Below are 25,788 nucleotides of genomic sequence, written 5' to 3'. Positions count from 1 at the left end.
GGATGGGCTCGAGAGGGCAAGTGTGAGGGGTGGCTTTAGGAGCAAGGCTGGTCCCTGTGTGGGCAAGGAGGAAGGGACTCCCATGCAGGGGGCGTGCAGTCAGGCTGAGTTCCCCTCTGACTGCTTTGTGTTCTCAGTGCCAGGGCAAGAGGTGCAGACAGAGCACGTGTGGGATCGGGTAGAGGCCTCACCCAGCGCTGGGACTGGGGGAGTCTTGGGTGTTTCTGTAGCTCATTCAATGCTAAGGAGGGAGGGAGAGCATAGCCCCGGCCCGTTGAGAACCAGAACTTTGGGCCTTCTCTATAGTGCCTAGGCCCACGTGTGTGCTTCCTAAGCTAGATCATACTTCCAAGTCGCCTGTGAGGAAATGGGTGCAAAATTAAAAAGCTGGCCACATCCTCCTCTGACCTCTGTGTCAGCATTTAGAAAGTGCACCCTAAATGTTTGGTTTTTGGCAGGGTTGAGGTCTTCTGCCTTTGGCAAATGCCAGTCCTGCATTTGCCAGCAACTTCTGCGTTGGTGCAGTTGAGACATTTCCCCCAGGCCCCATGGCAGCTGAAATGCCAGCAGTTCTATAAAGTAGTTGGTAAGGAGCAATAGAAACAGCTAGCATTCACTTATTCCAGGTCCTTCTCAGTATATTGTGTGCATTATTTCCTCTTGTGGGGTAAGGACTATTGTCTTAATGTTACAAACTTGAAAACTGAGGCCCAGAGAGGTTAAGTAACTTGGCCGAGATCATACAGCTTGTAAGTGGTGGAGATGGGTTCCTGACGTCGGTGATGTGACTCTGGAAGCCACACCTGTAACCACTGAGTAGTCCTGCCTCCAGCATGATGGTGACTTTCTGTTATGGCATCTATATGCCAACATGTTTCTTAAAGTGAGGAAGACTCTAATTTGATTGAGCCACCAGCTTCCGGGAAAGGCTTTTTGATAATGTGATCTTTGTGCCCACACACCTGTCAGTTCTATTGTCTTCAGTTTTTTTTCTCCTTCTAAAGGTTCATTTGGGGACATTGTCCTACTGCTCAGTTGCCGACCTCCCCCTAGACGTCTCGGGTACTGTAGCTTTCTGATCTGTTGCAGGCCACCTCTCCAGCAGGGGCCTCAAAACAGGCAGCCACTTGATGTGTGTTCCAGCCCTCAGTCCTCACCTCTCTGTCACACAGCTGCTTCAGGCTGTTCTGTCACCTCCCTGTCCTGGTCAGCATGAGCTTACCCTTCCTGATCACTGGATGCTTCTGGGTCCTGGCCACTCGATGAGGGGGGGGAGAGCGGGGCGGGGTGCGGTAAAGAGCAGAGGGGTGAGCCATGGGTTGGGGGGAGTATAGTCTGCCCAAGCCTCGCAGTCGCTACTGTTGCTGCTGAAAACATGAGGTGCTGTTTGTGGTCGGAGAAGTGAGCGAGGCGGGAACAAGCCAGCTTTAGGGGTGCAGGTATTTCTGGAGCTGTGGGGTCTGTAGAAGAGGTCTGTGTACCCTGGTAGTGAAGCCTGATAGAGGAGACCTGAGAGGGCAGGTGCGGAGAGCTTGTTTTCGTGTGCAGCTTCCCACCTGGGTGCTCAGGTGGTGTCCTGTTCCCCACTTCGGAGTGTGAGAATGTTCATTCTCCTAAGATGTAATATGGACTGAACAGTTGAGAAATCCCGAAACAACTTTCTACCATTTGTGACCCATGTGGAATTAGAGGTGGCCAGTCCAGGAACCTCATTGTGTCTTGAGTAGTTACAGGGTGCTGTGTGTGGTGCAGTTTCCTGGAAACCAGCGTCCCTCATGGCTGTCCTGCAAGCTGTGCTGCTTTCTGTGCCAGAGTAGGCTGCTGGTGACTGTAGCCCGAGGCTGTCCCCTGCCACATCCCGCCTCATCAGGGAGGGCCCACGCCCTGCACTGTGGTGCTCCTCGACTCCAGAGTCCTAGGTGTGCTCTGGTTTGTTGGGGAAAGTGTATTCTTATGAAAGCTTGGCTTAGGAACAAATTTTTAGACACAGTAGAAAATTCACTTTAATTTAGAGGTTGAACAGATGGATTGAAATGATTTTCTAATTCACAGATTATTTTTTTCATAAAATTTTAGGAAGCTTTTCTGATTTATGTTTATGTAATTAAACTGTTAATATAGATGATGATACAAGTGTCCTGTTCTTCTAGGTATCCAAACATATCTTGTGAGTTGCTCACTTCCGATGTCTCCCAGATGAATGATAGACTGGGGGAAGATGAGTCCCTGCTAATGAAATTATATAGCTTCCTCCTAAACGATCCCCCCTTGAACCCACTACTTGCCAGTTTCTTCAGCAAGGTGCTAAGTATTCTTATCAGCAGAAAACCAGAACAGGTAAATATTGTTTCCCAGAAGGTAAGTATGAAGGCTGATCATCCCTCCGAGATGATCCCCAGGAATTGCGCTGCTTGTGTTCTGGGTGTGCCTTAGTCCAGCTTCTGTAAAAGAACAGGCTTTGAACTGTTAACGTTCTGGATGTTCTCCGGCTTGACACTGATTTACGCATTAATGAATATGTTCGAACTTGACATTCTTTTCCAAGTGTCTCGCATCTCAGTTTTTTAGTAGACTGTGGTTTCCTCTGGACAAGTAGCTGGAAGCACGAGAATGGTAGTGTCTTGTCGGGAAGACGGCACGTGGAGTGTACTGAGCAGTCGAGGATGTGAGTGGAGTCATAGTAACTGAAGTAATGGTTGAATTTTTTTCTCTCCCTTGATGATTCCAAATGATGCTTAAAGCAAAAAGCTTTCCTAGAAACGTGATTGGTGGTGATTGGTGTACACAGATGCTGATTGTTTCTACTTTGATTCCACTCAGAGCTTAGCTTGAGACATCGGGCTGTAGACTGGCACGCCCCTGTGTGGCTCTGAGCAGTGCCTGACCAGAACACCTGCGGGCTGTTACAGCAGGGACACCCTTCCCCCCTCCCCCTCCCCCCTTTCTCTCCCTGTCTTCCCCTCTCCCCACTTCCTTTGGCACTTAAACAACTCAGATGTCCTTGGGAAGGTGCCGGGTATCGGTTGTGTGTGTAGTGGTCCCTGAAGCGGGGCCTCCCCAGCAGCATGAGCAGCGCCCGAGCGCTGGCTGGCAGTGCGGGTTCCTGAGCGCACGGCAGACCCACTGACTCGGTTGCTCTGGGGCTGGGACTCTCGGGCTGGGGCTCTCGGCCTGGGATGTTAACAAGTCTGGGTGGCAGATGTGTGCCGCTGCTGTAGTGGCTGTTGCTGTGAAAACGGGTCTGCTGCCCAAAGATTATGATCCACTTTGGGAAACAGGCAGCCAGGGAGCGTCGAGCCTCCAAAGCCCAGGTACAAACTAACAGGCCTGCCAGGGCGCAGTGGTCAAGGGTGTGACGGCTGGGGCACAGGCCATCAGACCTGTGAGGCTGCAGGGCCCATCCCCGCTGCCAGCCCGGCACTCTTTTAGGCCAGTGTGTCTCTCCTATGCCGAGGTAAAATGGGTCCGTGTTTCATTTGAGAGACGACGTCATTCTTTCTTGCCTTAACTGGGCACAGTTACCTTTCTACATGCAGTGGAATTGAGATTCTTTTTTCGAAGACAATAATCCCCAAATCACAATTACCCGGACGCATGTTGTCTTTCTGCCCTCTGATAGAGATAACAGGACTACTGACAGCTACAGGAAAGCGCTAGTCCCCCCACTGCCTAAGTTTCCGGTCAGTTCCAGCAGGTTGTGGCGATTACAGACAGAGGTCCTGGCCTTCAGCACACACGTGGGAGTGCACTCGGGGCTTTCTGAGTGTTTGTGTTGGTCTGCAAGGTCAGACACGGTATCTGTGTGAGGACGAGGGGATGTGCCACCACGTGGTCAGGACAGGGCCCAATCACTGCCGCTCCTTGCGTGTCTTGCTTCAGGACTCCTGGCACGAGAGTGAGAAGATTGAGTAGCCCTCGCTCTTTCAGCTGCAGGAAAGGGTCAAACCCTGCACCTCTCTATCCTTTTGAGAACTGCGTGTAAATAAAGGTTTCCCATCACATGTGTTGGTAAGGATATATGAAGCTGCAAGTAATGAAAAAAAAATTCAGACTCAATCTGACTTAATGGATACATGCATTAGCTCGTGGAGCAGGAAGTCCAGTTGCAGGGCACTTCAGGGTTGGACGAGTTAGCGTGTCCGCCGAGTCATCCTCTGTACAGGATATCTTGCTGTTCTTGCTGTGCCTTTGGGCTCCAGCTCCCGTTTTCCTCCTCCCTACTCGCTGTACTTTTAAAAACTATTGTGTGACTCAGCTGTGAGTGGATGAATCTTTATAACTTTGCGAAGGTTCAGTACAGCATCAAACCTCATTGTCTGGAGAAGCAGAGTGTACTTGTCAGTCCTGCCCTTGCACCTGGTCCTGTGTCTGAGGCAGGTTTGGGTGGCTGCCAGACTGCCTCGTGTGCGATAATGGCAGGGTCGTGGCTTTGCGGACGCACAGATCCAAGTTTAAATTTCAGGGTAGCTGCTTTTTAGCTTTCTAGCAAGATAATTTCACCAGTCCGAGCCTCGGTCCCTGCATTTGCAGCATCGAGTTAAGCAACCTCGCCACACGGGCTTTGAGAGACCTCAGGGAGACTGTTAGAGCAGCTGCCACGCTGGCTTGCTACTGCTGGGCCTCATGAGTAGGTGATTCGTACACAAGGACAGAAATCAGAAGGTACCAGGGGAACAGGACGGAACAGTCTCCCCCTTCTTCCTGCATAAAAGAGACCCAGGTGGCAGGCAGGACGCAACTTGATTTCCATCTTCACGGTCTTGGTGTAACTGTCAGCCTATTCCACACACTCGTGTGAATCTGATCAGGTGAATTGCTAAAATAAAACCCACATGTGATGTTTCTATAGCAGGAGAGTTAAAGTCACTGATGGAGAAACCTTTGTGTGTTGAAATTTTGTCTCTTACTTGCTAGAGCATTATTAAGATTTTAAATGTGCACTCTGTGTTTTAGTGCAGTTTAATGGATTTGCTTTATAATGGATTTGTTCATAAACTGAAATGGTGTATTCTGTTGCTCTTTATTAAATCTTTTCATCCTCATTCTTTGAGAATTAATAATGAAAGTAAACAAGTAAAAGAGTCTATTACGGTGTATTTGTGTTAGGGAATGTGTGATAATTAGGGAGTTTTTCGTTTCCTTTGGGGTTTTTGAATGGTGTAACAGTTAGCGGGCTTCCCAGCGTGCTGTCTTTTTATGGATTCAGCGTTTGCCACACTACTCACAGTGGTGGTGGGGGTTCTGAAGGGGCTGTTGGAAGGGTCAGGTTTGACAGCATTCTAAGGGTTACAGTTCCAGGTTACATGTCTTTCAGATTTGGTTTGTTTTCCTCTAGATTGTGGATTTCTTAAAGAAGAAACGTGACTTTGTAGACCTTATTATAAAGCACATAGGAACTTCAGCTATCATGGATTTGCTGCTCAGGCTCCTGACGTGCATCGAGCCTCCGCAGCCCAGGCAAGACGTGCTGAATGTGAGTAAAATTACCACCGTTCTGGACCACAGGGGTGGGGAGAGGCGCATGGGCCTGTGGGCTGCTGTGTGCTGGGGAGAATTCCAGGGGATTGTCAGGGAAAGGTGGTCTGGGGAACTGGAGAGCAGGGGGAGGGGGATAAAGAATATGATTCTGAGATGGGAAGAGACTCAGGTTTTGCAGGATTAAGGTTTCAGGTGTGCAGGCATCCCTAGGTACCTGGGATGGTTGCTTGGGTAGGGGGCTCTGCTCCCTGTGCTGGCCTATCTGTGGGTGGGCTGGGAGGCTACACAGGCTGAGCTCCGTCTCAGTGCTGGCCGGGTGGCAGAAGCAGCAGCAGGGCACCTTCTGGGAGCTGGGTCTCATCGGGCCTGGGCTTTGAGGCTTCTTTATTGGGAAGATGGTTGTAGCACAGGGCTCTCTCCAAAAGTTGAAAGGGAGAGGTATCCACACTCCCAGGGAATCGGGCTGCAGAAGCAACTTTCTTCTCTAGGGCAGCTAGGACAAGGAGAATGGGGCTTGTTTCCTGAAGGGCACATGTTTAACATTTGGGGGAGATGGTCACTTCAGTACAGTTCTGTGGCTGGGAGGAGGGAGGTATGAGTAACTTGAAGATGAGGGTTTTCACAGGCTCTTGTCTTTGCCTCCCTGTCTCTTCCTCTCTTCTGTTCTCTGCACCACCTTCTTCCAGATCCACTCCTCAGCTCACTCTGTCTTTAGTCTCAACCTGGAATCTTAGAACTGACTCCTTTCTCTGGAAATGAGAGTTATTGAAAATGCTAGTTTTAATTAAAGAAGCAGAGACGGGAGGGTCTGTCAGGCGCTGCCCCGGAAAGGGGGTGCCCCACTGATGTGGGCAGGGGTGTTGGCCCGTGTGGGTGTCAGCAGGAGGATCCAGGGTGGGGCCTGGAGAGCCAGGCAGGGGCTGCCAAGAGCCGTGGTCCTTGCAAGGAGCCTCCAGGGGGCAGCCTAGTGCAGGCCCTGGGAACTGCCTGTGGGAGGGCCTAGGTCGGTTCACGGGATCCTTTTGGGTGTGTTTCTGTGGATGTGAAAAGAGGTCGAGGATTCCAGGGAAGACTGATGGGGACAAGGGGGAAGGTCACCCTTGTATGTGGGTTATTACAGGGGGAAATCCTCAGTATGGTTGTTTAGAATTCTTTCGGCCACTTCTGGGTTGAGTTTTAAAGCCCATTTCCAAAGGAATTAGATGCGCCTCTGGAGTGATACAGTTATGGGTGTTAACAAAGGCAGAGGTTGGGGGAAGGATAGCTAGAAACTCCTAAACGACTTACTTCCTTTGGGCCCACTGTGGGCGGTTAGTGCAGAAGTGGGCTGGGGATGCAGGTGCTTGTTACTAGCTTGAAGGCAGTAGGGGTGGGGGCCTGATGAGTGATGGTCAGGGGCCCCACCCCCTCTGGACATGTGTTATTTTCCTCTGTTTTAGGACATTGCAATTCTTGGTGTGGTCCCAGACATCACCTGAGAGCTTGTTAGAAATCACAAGCTCAGGCCTCACCCCTGCCCTCCTGAATCAAAATCTGAATTTTTACCAGACCCTGGGAGGGCGATATATGTGCACATCTTAAAACGGATTTTGTTACAAAGTTCAAGTTGGGCCTCTGCCTTTGTGATACCTCCCTGGTAGCTATGTTTACATTTTCCTTTGGCATGTCTCCTTCAGGAGCTGGAGACAGGATTAGGTTTTCTCTCTATGCCTTTAGCACATTGGACTTGATTTCCGCCCACCCAGCTCTTCCCCCCTCTCCTTTAACCCTTGGGGGCCCGGGGAGGGGTAGTGAGCATCTGGTTTATTGTGGTGTTTCTGTTCCTCACGGAGCTGGTGTTATGCAGTGGAGTTGTCATTTCTTTCTATTTTCATCCCCTTCATGCGTTCCTTCACAGCAGTATTCTGTGTACCGGTGGAGAAGAGAAGGTCCTAGTTGGGATGCTAGGTCTTTGCTAGCATGTGACAGCGCAGATAAACTCGGCTTCTGTAATGCCTCTGGGTTCCCCCCACCCCGATCCCTGCCCACATTTTCTGTGGTGCTTTTGGTTTTAGAATCTAAAACTTTATTAGATGTTTTAACCCAGAGGCTTGATACTAAATACTGCTTTTCTCAGTCTGTCTGAAGCTCTCTTAAAGTGAATACTCTTCTACGGAAATGAATCCCCCCCAGCCCCCATTAACCAAAGTTCAGACCCTTTCAGCACTCAGTGTCTGAGAAATACCCATGGCTAGGAAGCTGAGGTATAGAATTCGTGTGTGGGGGCATTATAAGTTGGGGAGACATTGGTGCTGTTGGCTGCTGTTAAAATGATATATTTACTGGCATTTTCCTTGGGGGACTTTTAATTTCCTGTAGTGTTCAAAGTCCAGAAAAACCCGTAACATTCTACTTAAAATGTGATGGATATATCCAAGTGTGTTAACCTTCATTGGGGCTTGAACAGGAGCCACTCATTGCTCTGATCACTTCTGCAATGTGTTTTACAGTGGTTAAATGAGGAGAGAATCATCCAGAGGCTTGTGGAAATAGTTCACCCATCGCAAGAAGAAGATGTAAGTTCTGTTGTCTGACTGTAAACTGATTTTTTTAAAAAAGAACAGTGTTTATTTGGGCACAGAGCATAACTGCATGAAGTATGAAAAAGAGGACGGGTAGGACAGTGATAATCTGGCCGTCTTAAAATTGACAATTTTCTGAACACTAACGGCTTTAAAGATACTGTTTTGCTGATACGCAGAAAATGTCCAGGAATGTGGACTGCAGCACGCTCTCGCTGTGGCCATCTCGTTTCTGGAACTATCTGTTGGCCTTTGTTACAAACCTCCTCTGTCCACACTTCGTTGTTTTGGGGGCGTTTTTTATAACCCACTTTTGCCCAAACAACAAGGCCACATCTGCATTTCTGTTTTCCTGGCTTTTGTGCTCTGGCAAGTTTGGCTTTGTCCTAGGAGCTGAAGGTGGACTCAGCATTAGCATTGACCCTACTTTGCAGTTTGCAGATTGAGCTCTGCCGAGGGGACGCCTGTCAGGACAGGGTCCCCGGGACGAGCCAGCATGGCTCTGTCAAGGAGGCTGTCACTCTGCTTCTCTGCTGCTACTCCTCTTGGCGCCACCTTCAGTAGCGGGCGGAGCCACACGGAACTGCCGGTGTTAAGTCGTTTCCACCTACAGACGTGACGGTTCCATGCTGTCCAACCTCATGCCTGTGAAGGAGTGGCTCAGAGAAGGTGAAGGGTGTGTCATGGGGCACAGGGGACCTCCCTATGCTCTCTAGGTGGCTGGTTAGACAGGAGGAGAGTGCACAGGAGGAGGCGTGTGACCAAGGGGTGTTTTCTCATAAAGGCCATTTGTCTGTCAAGGTGGGTCTAGCCCTTCCCCTTTCACTCCGGTCCATTTAAAAACTTAGTACCTGGAGTTTATCTGAAACCAGCATTTCTAAAAAAAGAAAAGAAGAGCGAACTGTTAAAGGGGCTGTTGATTCCCCATCCTTCCCCTCAGAACAGTGTTACACTGTCAGCGTTGACGTTGAGGGCGCATTCCAGTGTGTCAGGTGCCCGGGTGTGAGAACCCTGCTTGGAAGGAGCGCTGGGTCTGGGTGGGAGGCGACCCCCTCCTGTGGCTGGCAGGATGGGTGGTCCCACGCGAAGGGCGTGTGGAGAGTGACTGCAGCCTGCCCATTCGTAAGGAGCACATGGCTGTGGACCGGACTTGCTCGTCACTAGGTTTAGGTTCTGGGGCAGAAGAACTTGATGGCTCAACAGGGGGTTAGACCCATCTGCAGGGTCCAGGCGAAACCGATAAAGAAGCCCTGCTCTGCAGCAGGTGTTTCCGTGAGAGACAGAGTGTCCAGGGTATCAGCACCTTCTCTACCTCACTTGCAAGAAACTTAGTTTTGCCCGTCAGACAGACAGTCCTGTTGGTACTTCTGTGTTAAGTGACAAATACATGCTATAATTATACTGACCAATTTATATTTATTAAGGAAATGCTAGGCCCCTGATTCCAGGCAGTGGATTTCAACACCCCAGTGTGTGTTGTCATCTGTTCTGGAATATCATTGTTCTACCTGTACTGTAGGTGGTGCCTGCTGTCACATGCCACAGAGCACCGTGTGTTTGGGCCCTGAGAGTTTAGGATTTTCCTGTAAGGTACATCCACTGCACACTTGGGGAAGGTGTAATATTTCTTACCCGTTGTTACGTTGCAGTACGCTGGATTTGCCTTTTTTTTAACCAAAGAAGTGTGTGCATTTTTCTGTGCAGATAAAAATCCATTTGGGGGGGCGTGTTTTTTTCTTCAAATATTCAGTTGTAGAAGCTTTTCAAATGGTGATGTGCCCTGTGCAGCATTCTCAGGCAAAGCCCATAGCCCGGCAGAGGGAAATACTCGGGCTTTTACGTGCTGTTTCTGTGGAGCTTACCTTTCTGCTTATGCGCCTCACGGCCAGTGGAATTTGTGTCATGTCTTGCGCAGTTCCCCTGAACTTTTCATTATAAATTTGACTTCTGACAGGTTTTATAGTTGACATTGTACTTTTTTCTCTTCAGCGGCATTCAAATGCATCACAGTCACTTTGTGAGATTGTTCGCCTGAGCAGAGACCAGATGTTACAAATTCAGAACAGTGCAGAACCTGACCCTCTGCTTGCCACTCTAGAAAAGTATGTTTTAAACTCTGCTCTTGTCCTTTGTTCATACTGATGCTGTTTGATGTGTTGCCATTGTGAGATTGGTAAGTGTTTCTCAAGCGGGAGTCACGTCCCTGGAAAAGAGTTCCCTTGGGTGGGTGGGCGGGGAGGTGGGAAAATTGCTTGTCTAGTCCCAGCCATCCGTGATGCCCCGTAGAGACCTACAGGGTGGGAATGGACATAAATGACATTTACTGTATAGACTGAACTTTCGAACAGTTTAAACTGGAGTTCTGTAAAGCCACCGGAAGGTGGGGTAACCAGATTGTAACTGTGCTCATGGCCTCCGCGGGTGTTTGGTGGCACGTTTCTGTGCACGAACTAATTTGACCTATTTTAATGAACAATTTTCTCAGAACCCGTCTTAGGGTTTACTGTACTTTCGTGGCTGACTAAGGGCAGCTTTACCAGACCTGATCGGAAGGGGTACAATGCCACGTGTGTTTCCTTTCTTTGTGCTGTTTCTGCCATTACTTTCAGATAATTCCTAAGTGAACAGCCATGTTTAGGTGGAAGACAGTCAGGGGGTGGTGTGCTCCTTAGAGATTTGTTAGTGGCCAGCCTGCGTGTACTAGTTTTTCTAGAATCAGACATTTTCAAAAAGAGTCTTCACCATCAAACACGGGCATACATTTGATCTGCATTCATACAGATGCAAGTATTTTAATAAAGAAAAACGAGGCCTTTTCCCAATTAGATGAGTAGTGGACAGTCAGCCTTTGGCACTGAGGGCTGACTCGTTTCATTTTGCTGCCACTGCTTGCTTGTTGCTGACTCTGTGGGTCCCGGCTCGTTTGCACATTTTGGTTAACTACTGGGAAGGCCCATTTGTGTGTGTGTGTGTGTGTTAACGATTATCCTCACCGATGGACATGTGTATTGATTTTAGAGAGGGTGGGAGGGAGGGAGAGAGGGGGAGAGAGAAACATCTGTGGGAGAGAGTAACATTATCAGTTGCCTCCTGTGCATGCCCTGCCCGGGAATCCAGCCAGCGTCCCTCTGACGCACAGGATGATCAACCAACCGAGCCAGCCCGGCCAGGGGGCCCTTTTACTAACATAAACATTCGTGTGTATTACGTACTTGTGAGGCACGTGTGACACACGCAAGCAGCACATTAGAGACAGGGTGTCTCGTTCTAAACTCTGCCTTCTGAGCAGTTGCACTTCCAGTGTGTGTTGCAGAGCGGGGCGCAGGCGGCTGGGTCTGTCAGGGAGCAGCTCCCAGGGTCGTCAGCGTCTGGGTGGAGTGCCATCTTTCCGCCCCGCTTCAGCGATTCTGGGCGTTGTGGCGCGTGCCCTCCTTCCATAACGAGTGGGACATTTCTCCTTCAGATGCTGGGAATCGTAGTCTAGCAGGCTGCAGTTGCCATTCGAGTACGTTAAAAATACTGAGTAGTAGCTGTTTTGTGACAGCCCTGTTCAAGAGAAACATAAAAGCTACATATAAGTTAAAATTTTCTAACATTACAGTAAAAATAGGTGAAGTTAATTTTAATAATACACTTTTATTTAATCTAAAAGATAGAAAACAGTATTTCAACATATGTATGTTCCTTTTTAAAAAACTATTAATGAGATTAAGTTGGCCCTCCAAAACTGCAGGATCCTCACCCGTGGATTCAACCCATGGATCAAAAATGTTAGGCGGCACAGTTGGTTGGGGCACCGTCCCGTGCTCCAGAAAGGCTATGGGTGAACGTCAGGCTGATCAGGAGGGAGCACTGCGGTCTCCCCCAGCCCACTGCCTGCTGCCCACACCGCTCTGCCCCAACCCAATGGGGTCTCACCCTGCAAGCCTGCCTGTCTAGTGTTAGGTTTCAGGCCGTGTCTTCAGTCATTCGATGCAGGTGGGCACACGCTCAGAACTGATATTGTTAACTATCAGTTGGAGTAGGTCTCTTCGAACACATGGACCCGATGAGGCAGAGGCCCCACCATGTCACTGAGTTGGGCCTTCCGTGCCCTTAGCAGTGGGGAGACTCACTCTGCTTCCCACACTCCCTTTGAACCTGAGAGCCAGTCCTTGAAATATCAGACTCACACCCACAATAAGGGCGGTTCTTTTAGCATCTGTGGATGGAGAAAATACACAGTGGCAAAAGGTTTCTTTCTATGAGCTTAGTAAACTTTTATTAATCATAATAGATTTTTTCCCTATTTGGTAAATTACTATGTACACATATTATTAGGCCAGTCTACTGGCAATATGTAGTATACAGATGACCTAATCATATTATGCCAAACAGCACACAGGTTGGGACCACTGCGTGTTGCATGTTGTGTGTGTAAATGTAAGTGTTGGTTAGCACGTGAAGGGGAGTCCGAGAGGAGCCCAGTTAGAGAGGGTGGTGACGGGCGGAGGGTGGGGGGTGCTGCCATGTCAACAGACACTTGCATGGGAGCAGTCTGGGCTTGGGCGGAATGTACTCAGTCCAGTGGCTCTGGAAAATTTTCAAGTTCAAAAATTCCTTGAAAAATGGTTGTATTATGGTTGGATTGTGCAGCTCTTAAATCTTAATACTAACAAACTTAGAATGAGTTGGGGTTTGCTCCCTGTTGAACCAGTAAGTTTTATAGAAGTGAGCCATTCCCTGACCACCCATATAAGAAACAGAAAGAAGTGAGCCGTGGTCTCGAAGGCCGGGTCAAGGCCCTGCGTGGTTTAGGGCAGGGGACGGCTCATCTCAGGTTCCACTGATGCACATCGAGGACTTCCTTTCTCTCTTTTTTTTTTTTTTTAAATTTTATTTTTTTTTTAATTTTAAGAAGACTTTATTTTTTTAGAGAGGGGAAGAGAGGGAGAGAAACATCAATGTGTGGTTGCCTCCCGTGCGCCCCTTACCGGGGACCTGGCCTGCAACCCAGGCATGTGCCCTGACCGGGAACTGAACCAGCGATACCTTGGTTTGTAGGCCAGTGCTCAATCCACTGAGCCACCCCGGCCAGGGCTAGGACTTCCTTTCTCTTTAAATGTGAAAATGAATATATTTTCTCACGTGTAAATAAACACCTTATTTAAAGAATTACGAAGGCATTCCTTTTATCCTGTTGGGTAAGTTCAGTCCCTTGGTTTATGATTTCTTTGTATTTGGTGATGTTTGTTTATTTAGGTAAGACTCAGAATATGGCTCAACTACTGTGTTATCTTGACCATCAAATGTGTGCAGGTTATTACCTTGTTTCTGTCCACTAGTGGAATGCTTTCTTGGATATAGTAGACTTCGAACTTGACGCAGCCCTGAAATAGCGCGGGCCTCTCCGCGAGCACTCCCGGTACAGTGCTGGTTTCGGCAGGGCTCACAAGTCAATTTAACACAGCTCTGGGAGTACCTGAAAGCTGTGCTCTGCAGGGCAATCCTCCAAGGTTTGTTAGGTACCAGCTTTGTTTGCTTCCCCCCCAAAGAGAAAGAGATTTCTCCCTCTTGCTGCACTAGCCTGCAGGGGACGTGGCGGTAGGGCACGGTGAGTGCTGCCATGCCTTGGGATGGCTGGCTCAAGCAACACGGGCAGCCCAGCTGTGTACAGTCACCTTGTAAAGGTCTGAATGGAATCTGAAAATCACTGAGGTCCTAAGAAACAGGTTTTCCTTGAGAAGGGCCATGTGAGTTGCCTTAGCAAGTCTCCCTTGGTTTTATATTAATTGGACCTTGGCCGAGTACATTGCGGGGGAGGGGGCACTGTCATGGGAGGAAGACTACTTTGGGCAATAGTTTAGTCAGACCCATTTCGCTGCTACCATGTTACATTATTTATCAAATTTTAAGTGTAAAAGGCAGTGATTAGTGTTCTCTTTTATCAGTTTTACATGTTTGTTAATTATACGTTAATACTTTGTGGGTAAACATTTCTGGGTTCTAATTAACCTTTTTGAAAATTTTCCCTTTTTCCTGGGGGTGAGGGTTCTAAGCCTTACTGCCCCACCCCAGCCACTGCTACCACCACCACCACCCTGATCAGAGTGGGAGGTGACGTCCAGTCTTGAAATATTTGTTGGCTCCCAACAAGATTGGCAAAGGCAAGCAGGGGACAGATGATTCTGCTGTGAGGGTAAGGGGGTTGGAATATATGTATGGGAGAGTGACACTTACAATGCGCAGAATCACTTGCCTGCTTTAGTAAACGTGTTAAAAAGAAAATACTGTTACGTGAAACAAACATGCGCAGGTGACATTGAATGCTTGTGTAATATTTTTCACTGGCGTCATGACCTTGTTCTCTGAAGTTGTTACTGGTGAATGATGTTACAATTAGCACTTGACTGTTGATTTGTTTCCCTAGGCAAGAAATCATAGAGCAGCTTCTATCAAATATTTTCCACAAGGATAAAAATGAATCAGCCATAGTCAGTGCAGTCCAGATACTGCTGACTTTACTTGAGACCCGACGACCCACGTAAGCTTTTCTTTTATGTTTCAAAATAAGTAATTTTGTTTTGCTCTTAGATTTTTTTAAAAGCCGAGAGTTGAGTCATTGGTTATAAGCTACAATATCATGCCCTTGAATTTCAGGTGCTGAATCTCTTTCTGCAGTATAAACTATAAGTAAGTCTAATGTGAATGCAGTGCCTAGGAATACAGTGGGAAAATAGGTTTGGTAAACACCGTTGGCGGTATTGGGACTGTGGTCATCGGGGGTTTTGTAGTACACGTCCGACGGCTTAAACGCAAGAGAGGCTTATTTTTTGCTTAAGAAAATAGGTGATCTGGTTGTGGGCAGAGCTTCACAAAGTGACGACTGGGGCACTCCCTGCCTAGTGATTTCCTTCCTCCGCCTGCGAACTTGAGGCTTCAGGTTGCTTTGGGGACGGTCCACGTGTGAGGGCGCTGCGTCATGGGGCTGCCCTGAAACCGATGGGCAGGAAACTGAGACCTTTTGTGCCAAGTGTTCGGAATCCAGAGATGTTTTTCCCATGTGTGTGCCCCTGGACTAGCCCTTTCATGTCTGACCAGTGCTAATTTACTTACTGTCAGTTTTCTGATGCTCCCTGAGCGTGATTCTTGGAGCGGGGAGTCTGTGTGTTCTGCCGTGTGCGGTTTAGAGGTCAGGATCTGTTTTTGTTCTGTTCCGGGCCTGTCTGACTGCCAGAGCGCACGGAGAGGTGGTCAGGAAAGGTCTGCTGTGGGCACTGGGGGCCTCAGCCATCCGAGGTTTCTGGCTTTGCTTTTAATGCATCATCTTTGTTTCTAGCAAAATAGTGAACACAGCCTTACCAACCCCTGCTTCCCAAATTCCTGGTCTCCATCCCTGGCACGTTTGCTTTTGGCCAGTGCTAATGGAGAGGCATCGCAGTGGCTGTGCTTGCAGTCCGTTGTAATTTTGGCACTGTCTGTGATTTCGACTGTGTCTTCCCTAGGGAGTCATATTTTAAACAATGCAGCCTACACCTAAGTCATCAATCAAGGGACACGGAGCTGCTGTCTTGCTGTAAGGCAGTCGCATCATCTCATGGGAAGTGCTCCTGTGACTCTCGAACAGGATGAGCCCGAGAAACGCGACGCCTTTCTGCATAGGAAAGAGAGGGCGGCGCCAACGCACAGCTTGGAGTGTGTGCGAACGAGAAGAGAAATAGTGGGAGGAAATCATTGATCAGAAGGGGTTTATCCTCGGACCGAAAAAAAAAAGTTTAGCAATTACTAAAGAGTATTAATCTTTTTAAAAACAGGACTCAGGTTTTAGCTTTATCCTGATGAAATTTCTGAAGGAAAATCGGTAAATCTTAAAAGTATGTGGATAAGAGCCCTGACCAATGCGGTGTGGCTGAGCGTCATCCTGCAAAGCGAAAGGACGCTTGTTTGATTCCCGGTCAGGCAGATGCCTGGGTTGTGGGCTCCGTACCCTGAGGGGGTGCACAGGACAGGCAACTGATTGATGTTTCTTTCCGTCTCTTTCCTTCCCCTTCTCTCTAAATAAATAAAATCTTCTAAAAAAGTGCACGGATAGTAAAAGTGGGTTAGCTGCAGAGTAAGTCAGGTTGCTGGACATTTGTAAAACTACGTAGTGAAAACCAGGGCAGGAAGGTGACCCTGGAAGACTCTTGTCGTCTGTGCTGTGTCCCCGGGGTGAGTTAAAGGTGGGCTGTACCACAGCCGAACAGGAAAGTCAGAATGAAGGACTTAAGGTGCAGAAATATATTAGTAAAAGTGATGATAAATGAAATAGGTAGGGATGTAAAAATTAATATGACCATATAAGTTAAGTGTTAAGAATGACTAAATATTGAAAACAAAACAGAATCAAGCCCAGACTATTTTAACAAAACTCAAGAAATAAGGAGAAGGTATCAGTGCATATTACAGTTTTTAACGTAGACTGAGGAGCTGGGGCGCTCTCACACACAGATGTAGCGGAGGAAGGAAGCAGTGGGGGGCATTAGAAGTTACTCATACTGAAGTGTGACGAGATAAACCAAAAAGACAAGTGCTTTATGAGCTGCAAGGGCCTAGAAGGAGTGACCTGCCATTAGGAACAAGTAGGAGTGCCCAGATCTGCATTTGTAATATTGTTCTCCAGGAAATGAGGCCAGGGCTCCTTGGAGAAATGCCTGGTTCCATGATAAGGGCAAGAAATAGACTAGAAGAGTCTGGAGTATCGTGCAGTATAGAGGGTAAGGAAGTACTCAGAACCCCCCACAGTGAGGGGTGTGTCAGGGACACGGGAGCCAAAGCTGGCACAATTTCCACAATAAAATAAAGCAAAGCGGTATTGTTTTGTAGCCCAATATATAAATCTCTGCAAGCAAGCAAGCAAATAAATAAATAAATAAGTAAATAAATAAATAAATAGGGGAGAAAAGACAAATGTGTGGGAAATTCCAAATAGTTCACACAGATACCCTCTCCTGAAGGGGAAGGACAAAACTTGCTCTTTCCATGCCGACTGCCCACCGTGGCTTCCCTCCTGAGGGTGCAGTAGGGACAGAGGGTAGAGAAGCATGGACAGAGAGCCCTGACAGGCGCGTCCTCAGCCAGCGCTGAGCTGTGTTCGCAGTGTGCCCCGTGGTATGAGGCAGTGAAAAGGGCACTGGACCTGTGCGGCCTGCCTTTCAAAGGCCCGCGGTCACGAGACAAGTGTAGGACAAATCCCATTCGAGGGACATGCTGCCAGATACCTGGACAGCTCAGTCTGAGTAACACTCTCAGCCAAAAGGACATATGGAGACACGGAGAGGACTTTTTAGGTAAGAACTAAGGAAATTTGAATAAAGATCTGTGGATTTCATTTATCAGTGTTGGTTCATTAATTGTGACAATTGTATCATTCTAATTAAGATAGTAATGGGGGAAACCCAGCATGGGTTATGTGGAACTCTGTACCATCTCTGTGATTTTTCCAGAAATCTAAAATGACTCCACTAGAAAGCGACACCACATTTAGACAGAAAATGAGTAAGTGTGTAGAAGACTTGAACCACACTAGCAACCCACTTGACTTGACGCTTTCAGAACCTCCTGCAACGTGGAGTGTACATTCTGTTCAAGTGCACGAGGGACTTCGACCAAGGTAGACCAGCGTCTCAGCCATAAAACAAACCGTAACAAGTTACAACACAAAGTCATAGACAGTGTGAATGCAGAGCATAATGGGTTTAAAGTAGCAATCAATAAAAAAGATGCATGGAATATCACTAAATTTTGGAAATGAAAAAACACAACTTAGAAATAACCCCAAGTGTCAAAGTGGAAATAACAACAAAAGTGAGAAAATACTTTGAACTTACTGATTAAGTGGAAACAACATTTTGTTTGGAATTTATGGAATGTATCAAAAGCAGCAGAGGGAAAATTTATAGCATTAAATATTTATATTAGAAAGGAAAAGCAGTCTCGTGTCAATGATTTGAGCTCCTGTGTTAAGGAACTAGTAAAGGAAGAGCAAATTAAACGTAATCCAAGCAGAGAAATAATATTAACAGTAATAATAGAAAACAAAACAGATTGAGAAGAAAAAAACAATACCAAAAAAATCAACGGAACTAAGACTTTCTTAGAAAAGATCAATAAAGTTAAATCTCTGTGAAAATTGACTAAGAAAAAAGTAGAAAAGACACAAATTCTAAATAACAGGAATGGAAGAGGGGACATAAGTACCTTCCCTACAGATGCTAAAAGAATGGTAGAATACCACAAACAAGACATCGCACAAATTCAACAGGTTAGAGATGGACAGGTTTCTTGAGGGAATAAAACTACCAAAGCTCATTCAAAAAGAAATAGATAAAATAACATTAACACACTTATATCTATTGAAGAAATTGAATTCATATTTTAAAAGCTCCCAACAAAGAAAACTCTCAGCCCAGTATAGCTTCATTGGTGAATTCTGCCGAAGATTGAAGGACTCCCAGAATACTTTGCAGTTCACTTTCTGAGACTAGCATTACCTTGAAACTAGACAAAAACATTACGGGAATGGCAGTCACATGACAAGATTTACAAGAGCTTAGGGGCAGAATTCCTCAAGCAAACATGAGCGAATTAAGTCTGACAATATATTCAACAGGTAATATATCATCACTAAGTATGGTTTATTTCGAGAATGCAGGGTTCCCTCGTCTTCCAAAAATCAGTCAGTGGGAAGGGTCTGCACCCAGCCCCAGCCCCCAGTGCTGGCGAGACCGGAGCAGCGAACTCGCACTCACCGCTGCTGGGACGCAGAACGGGACAGCTGACCGCTCCTTACAAAACTCAGCGTCCTCGACGCACAGTCCCGCGGTCACGCTCCTTGATCTTTACCCAAAGGGGCTGAAAACTTACGTTCACACAAAAACCAGCACACGGGGTTTATAGCAGCTTTGTCCGTAATTGGCAAAACTTGGAAGCAACCAGGATGTGTCCTTTAGTCGGTAAGTGGATAAATAAACTAATTCTGGGACATCTGACAATGTGATATTGCTCATTGCTAGAAAGAATGAACTCTGAAGCTGTGGGAAGACCTGGAAAACCTTAAATGCATAACCTTAAGTATAAGGTTACTAAGGTTATTCCTGAGTGAAAGAAGCCAACCTGAAAAGGCTACATATAGTATGATTCTACATATATGACGTTCTGGAAAAAGCAAAACTGCGGAGACAGTAAAAAAAATCTCTAGTTGCCAGAGGTTGGTGGGGGTGTGGGGAGATGAATAGGTGGAAAAAGAGGATTTTTAGGATAGTGAATGGTGCCGTAATAGTGTTACCTCACGTGCACATTGGTCCAAAGCCATGGGGTAGACCACCAGCACATAACGGAAACGGAAACTCTGTTCTGCGGGTGATGGGGATGCGTTAGCAGCGCAGGTTGATGGGGCGTAACAAATGCACCACTCCAAGGGGGTGTTGATAGCGGGGAGTTTTTGCATGTGTCGTGGTAGAGGGTGTATGTTCGGTCTCTGTACCTTTCCCTCCCGTTCTGCTGTGAACTTAAAACTGCCATGTAAAAATAAAGCTTTAATAAGAGTCACTCAGTGTAACTCATATCAACAGACAGAAGAAGAAAAACCGTGTGATCACTTCATTAAATTCTTTTATGGTAAAACCTCTCAGCAATTTTTCTATTATTTCCTTTCTAAATAGTAGAAAGGAACTTGGAAACAGATAAAGCCCTTTTTAAAAAGAGAAAACCCATAGCCAACGTTATTCTTAAAGGTCAAAGACTGAAATGATACCGCCTAAAATTAAGGAACATAGCAAGGATATTTGTCTTCACGAACCCTATGCCACCTTGTGCTGGAGGCTAAAGAGGAGCTTTCATCCAGATCCGAAAGGAAGGCGCAGCACTGAGTCTGCTCGCAGACGTCAGGTCATCTTCTTAGAACACCCTAAAGAACACACGGCACACTCCCAGTGCTCAGAAGGAACTTGAGCGGGACTGTAGGCTATCAGTGAGGTCAGCATTTAAAAAGTAGTTGCATTTCTTTATAGAAGTAGCAAACAATTAGAATTTGGAATTTCTATAAAATACCATTTACTTTAAAAGTACTTAACCATTTTTAACTCCTTTGTATAAATACCAAGGAGCATGATTGTTGGATTGCACAGAAAAAAGGAAATATTCAGATGTAAATCAAAATGCCGAAAACCATTGCTACTGAGGTCAAAGGCGACCTAGTAAAGGGGGAGAGATACCGTGGTTGTGGATCAGAGGGCCTCCGTCTTTGAGATGTCAGTTCTTTACTTCTTCCCAAACTGATCGGGAGATCCAGAATAATTCTAATTAAAATCCAAGCTTGTTTGTTTTGTTTTTAGACAGAAAGCTAATTCTAAAACATACATAGAAGTTCAAAGCAGTTTTGAAAACGACAGTCAGAATGCCACTGACCCTTCCATTTAGAGCCGTGGCGATCGGGACGGTGCAGCGTTGGTGAGAGGGCGGGCGGGCAGGTTACTCGTACAGAACAGGCCATAAGTAGGCCCACACGTACGCGGTCGCGTGGTTCCTTTTTTAAAAACACGTTCTGTTGAGTTTATTGAGGTGACTTTGGTTAATAAAATTATGTGGGTTGGAAGTGGTCAGGAGGTTAACAGGTATGCAGGCAGTTTATTGGAGAAAGGATCGCCTCTTCAGTGTGGTGCTAGAACAGCGTTTGTCTGCAGAAAATCAGACCTAAATGTGTCCCTTGCACATTATGCAGAAATTAACTTGAAGTGGATCATAGAGGTAACCGTAAATTCCAAAACTATAAAAGTTCTAGGAGGAAAACCTATGACCTCGAGTTAGGTAGAAGTTTCTTAGATACATCACCAAAGCCCAAGCCGTAAAAGAAAAGTTGACAACTCCGCCTATATCAAAATCCTAAATTCTACTCTTGGAAAGACTCTTTTAAGAAAATGAGAGGGCAAGCCGCAGACCACCAGCAAACATTTGCAAGTCTCATTTCTGAGAAAGGGCTTACTTACATTCAGATATATGCAGAACACTGAAAACTTAATAGCAAGAAAAACAGTCCACTTTTTAAGAAGGTCAAAATATTTAAGCACTGAAAGAATTTTATATGTATGTATCTCTCAGATGCGTGAAAAGATGGGCAATGGCATTTGTCATTAGTGCAAATCAAGTTGAAACCACGTTGAGATGCTGCTGCACACCTTTTGAACAACTTGTGTTTCCTGTTTCCTGTGGCTTCTATAACAATTTACCACAAACCCTGTGGCTTAAAGTGACAGAAACTGATTCTCTCACGGTCTGAATGCCAGAAGTCCAAGATCAAGGTGTCAGCAGTGCTACACCCGCTCTAGAGGCTCGGGAGGCTCAGCCTTTGCTGCTCCCAGTTTCTAGTGGCTGCTGGTGTTCTCTGGCGTGTGGCCACCTCTTCACATCGCCTGCTCAGTGTCTGTGTGTGTCCTCCCTTTCAAGGATACTAGGGATGGTACTTAAGGTCCACCTAGATAATCCAGGACAATCTCCTCTGAAGATCCGCAGCTAACTATGTCTTTAAGGTAACCTTTGTAGGCTCTGGGGATTAGAACGTGGTCATACATTTTGGGGGCCACCGTTGCTCCTCCTGCACAGCTAACCCAAACCAAACGAACAGACAGTGTCCAGTGCTGGTGACGTTGGGGAGCAGCTGGATGTCTCAAACGTTGTGGGGAGTGCAGGGTCACATTGCCACTTTCCGAAAACGTTTGGCAGTTCTTACGAAGTTAACCAGACATTTATTGTATTATTCGGCAATCTCTTAGGTATTTACCTAAGTGAAATAAAAACTGTATCACACAAAAACTTGTGAGTATTTATGTCACCTTTATTTATAATCACCTCAAACTATAAACTAGCCAAGTGTCCTTTGGCTGGTGAACGAGTTAGAGCTGCGGTAAGCCCATACGACAGCTATTTAGCAATAAAAAGGGACAAACTGCTGGCTCATAGACATCTGTCACTTCCGTGCCTTCCAAGTCTAAGTTCTACATTTAATAAATCTCTGCTTGGAATGTCAACATGGTTTTTGTTTTGGATCTGGCAGATTCTTAGGTATATTAGAAAAAAACTAAATGTGAGACAAGCCAAGAAATTTTGAGCAAGACCAATGATTGAGTTGTGCTGCCTCCTGCAAAATACAGTACACCATTGGTGTAATGAGTGTGGCATTGTGGTACTAGTGTTTGTTCGAGTGATTGAGGCTCTTTACTGGTTTGTATGGTGTTTTTTACTTAAGCAAGGAAAGGAGATTGTTCTCTAAATATGGCTTTGGTAATTACCACTTGGGGGAAAATATGTCTACACCTCTTTGACAAAAAAATAAATTACAGGTGAATTAATTTACTAGAGGAAATAAACACGTACACATACTCAAAAGAATTATGGAATTGTGAAGAACTTTTAAGCATGGCTCTTTACACAGAAACTGTAATTAAAAAAGCCATATTTGGCCACATAAATTATTAAAACCCCCTACACATTCAAAAGCACTATAATCTTTGCCCTCCACCCTCTTTCCAGTAAGTAATTGAGTTTCTGAACGTTCTTCCATGCAGCTCTTGCCATTAGAAATCACTTCCATGTGTGGGATGTCTTCAAGTACAGTCATAATGAGCACTCTGGATGCTAGCTCTGGGCCAGGCAGTGCTCAGTCTGGGTCTGTGTCGGAGCGATCCCCGCGGCTGTCCCGGGAGAGACCTTGTTGGGTGAGCGCAGTTTCCAAGTTAGAGCAGACGACCGGGGAGGGAAGAGCCGTAGCTTGGGCCTGGGCCTGGGCAGCCTTGCTCCAGCAGCAGCGCGGTTGGCCACTGCTTTGCATTGATGTTCCATGGACGCACCGCTTCCAGGCCTGTCGTTTCATTTGAATGGTGTCCCTACATTTTTAGGCCCCTCCTCCCTGCTGTCGTTTCTGTTCCCTCCGACTCTGTCCTGCTGCCACTTGGCGAGTCCCTGTGCCCGAGTGCTCACACCCATTATGATCGGGGAGACTCTGTTTGCAGCTTCTCAGGCAGATTACAATGCCGGTAGGTTGAGCTTCAGGGAGAGGAGTAATTGAAGCCTTTTAAAGAGGAAGCCATGTTGACGACTCAAGAAAAAAACTGTAGTAAGTGCAGGCCTATTGCCAACATCCCAGATGTCAGGCAGTGTGGTCTGCCCTGTGACTCAGGGGTCAGGGCTCCTGTGCGTCAGGTTTTCTGGCTGGAGCACTGCTGGTAATGTCACCTTCCGAGGTGGCAGACGATCCGAGTGAATGGGACGAAATCGCACACAGTTCCTCACCCGACGCCATGGACCTTTGGGTTTCAGGTCATGTTGGCCGATCCCTGTTGACTTTCTATTCCACACGCTCTCAGTAATGTTGATGTAATTGGTGCAGCTTTTGTGTACGTATGTACATGCTGAATCGGAGCCCCGTGATTTTTTCTGAAATTGTAATAACTATAGTTAACTTGCTTTATTTCAAGATTTGAAGGCCATATAGAGATCTGCCCACCAGGCATGAGTCATTCAGTTTGTTCGGTCAACAAGAGCGTTCTAGAAGCCATCCGAGGAAGACTTGGCTCTTTTCACGAACTCCTGCTTGAGCCACCCAAGGTAAGGCCGCCGTCTCAAGCACGACCTGCCAGCTCAGCAGTTTGATTTAAACAGGTGTTAGAAAGCGTACAAGCCTCGTGAGTTAGTAGACCTGGCTGTGACCACCATGTCCAAAACATGTGACAAGGTGCACTGCCAGTTGTTTTTATTGCTTTTGAGCTAGTTTCTAATTGGCTTTCATCTGTGTATTGTGTCTAAATTAATGAATGATGCTTGATTACAATTGGACACATTTTTAACTGCTTAGAAAATTCAGCTTTTGTTCTTTCTCTAAATCCTGGTTACCCGTGTGCCCATAAAATAAACTTTTCTTTGCAGACCATGTCACCGTCACATCTTCGAGGTAAGGTACCCCGCCTAGGAACTGACCCTGGAGGCAGAGTGTCTGTCCTCCTCAGAGCTGGGGCAGTGGGGTGTGGGGCGGACGTGAGCTTACTGCAGAGATGGTGGGCACCTGTGATGCAGAGCCCCAGGCTTCTGTAGGGGCGTGCGTGTGCCGACGGGAACACAGCTGTGTGCAAGGGCGCAGGCAGCAGCCAGTGGAGGCCCACACCACCCTGCTGGTCAGGGTAGGGGCTCTTCCTTGGCCACCCGTAAGGTGGCAGTCCCAGTGCAGAGAGTTCAGCTAGCACCAGCTCTTAGGCATTCCTTTTCCTCTGTCCTGGGCCCCTGGACCCAGGGCCCAGGCCATTGTCGTGCGAGCCTCTGTGGCATCTACTGGGTGAGTTTCTGGGCATTTAAACTCGGTATACTAGCTGCCCTGGCTGGTGTGGCTCAGTGGATTGAATGCCAGCCTGTGAACAAAGGGCCACCAGTTTGGTTCCCAGTCAGGGCCCGTGCCTGGTTGTGGGCCAGGTCCCCAGTAGGGGGTGCGAGAGAGGCAGCCACACATTGATGTTTCTCTCCCTCTCTTACTCCCTCCCTTCTCCTCTGTCTGAAATAAATAAAATCTTTAAAAAAATGAGAAATATTTTTAAAAAATAAATTTAGTATACTAGCTTCTCCCTCCTAAATGCAGTCTTTTTGGTTTAGCCATTTTGGGGCATGGGAGCCCAGAATAATTAACATCTGTTACCCAGGGAGTCTAGTTCAGCTTCCAGATGGTCTGTTCCCATGTGATGCTGCTACACATCACATGTGAGCCCGCATGGCCCCACCCCGACACGCTGTCTCCCGCCTGGCCTGTGTGGGGTGTCCTCGGGGAAAGTGCCCATGGTGGTGGTCAAGCCCAAGCAGCGGAACAGGGAGAGCAGAGAAGAAAGGACGGATTCAATTAGGAGAAGCGAACATCATGCATGGAAGTCAGAGGAGGGAGAAGGGTGTGGGAGGAGAGGTGTGTGACAAGCGCCCCAGACCTGTGCCTCGGATGGCCTGCCTGTCTTCCTTCCAGAGGGACGAGAAGGGCGGCGTCTAATGTGGAGTCTCGCACTCGCGTTCCCCTTGGCCCTGACCCAAAGTAAGGTAGCGTCTCGTTTGGAGAGCGGTCAGTTTGTGCCTGGTTTTACTGCCAATGTCTGCGTAGGTAGATCGTGAAGCTTTTTTAAGAGCCTGATAAGCAGAGCTGTTGTGCTGTGGGCCCCACAGTCCCACAAAGCCTCTGGGGTGCATGAGGTGGGGGGGGTGAGGGTGCTGTTGGGGACGGGGACACTGAGAAAGGGCGACCACCCTTCCTGAACTGAAACTCTGCAAGGCTCTGTGTCTGTCCTTTATGATTTCCCGTGATAGAAACTCCCTTTTCTGGACAAGAGCAGGTTGGAGGTCGTCTTGTTTCCAGGTCGTGATCCCGAGGCAGCGCCTGAGTTTGCGTTTTTACTGTAGGTTTGCAGAGACTGAGGACACTGTTCCAGAGCCACTCGTGACTCCTCTCAGCTTCCGCCCCCGTTTGGGTGCCGCGCTTCTCTGTGGGCTCCTGCAGCTCTCTGCCGCCTCTCTGGGGCAGCTTAGGGTCTGAAGCCAGGGGTGCTGCATAACTACAGAATTACTCTCCAGGGAGATGATTTGGTTGTTGTTACTCTTGGTTATTTCATTATATCTTGAAGACACCGATTTTCCTTCAGACGGAGCATGCGGCTCAATTGTTCTGCAGGCTTGGTTTACCTGTGTCCCATCTTAACACACACACCTGCTCCCT

At 47.3% G+C, this 25,788-nt stretch overlaps 1 protein-coding gene across 18 annotated transcripts in view; it reads left to right on the top strand.

Annotated features, from left to right (window-relative positions):
* The window catches only part of PPP6R3 (protein phosphatase 6 regulatory subunit 3), a 120,644-nt gene that overhangs the window by 56,071 nt on the left and 38,785 nt on the right, over positions 1 to 25,788 (top strand). For 16 of the 18 annotated variants that reach the window (XM_071221379.1, XM_071221378.1, XM_071221377.1 and 13 more), the window contains 6 exons: positions 2,151 to 2,337; positions 5,336 to 5,473; positions 7,968 to 8,033; positions 10,029 to 10,141; positions 14,449 to 14,562; positions 23,528 to 23,657. In XM_071221379.1, coding sequence (XP_071077480.1) covers positions 2,197 to 2,337; positions 5,336 to 5,473; positions 7,968 to 8,033; positions 10,029 to 10,141; positions 14,449 to 14,562; positions 23,528 to 23,657 — 702 coding nt within the window. In that variant the 5' untranslated portion in view covers positions 2,151 to 2,196. The remainder of the gene's footprint in view (positions 1 to 2,150; positions 2,338 to 5,335; positions 5,474 to 7,967; positions 8,034 to 10,028; positions 10,142 to 14,448; positions 14,563 to 23,527; positions 23,658 to 25,788) is intronic. The other 2 variants (XM_071221380.1, XM_071221373.1) reach the window with 2 other exon arrangements.

The sequence above is a fragment of the Desmodus rotundus genome, chromosome 5 (genome assembly GCF_022682495.2).
Source record: "Desmodus rotundus isolate HL8 chromosome 5, HLdesRot8A.1, whole genome shotgun sequence".
Lineage (NCBI taxonomy): Eukaryota > Metazoa > Chordata > Mammalia > Chiroptera > Phyllostomidae > Desmodus > Desmodus rotundus.
The sequence above is the reverse complement of the archived record's forward strand: the minus strand, read 5'-3'. Positions and strand labels throughout refer to the sequence as shown.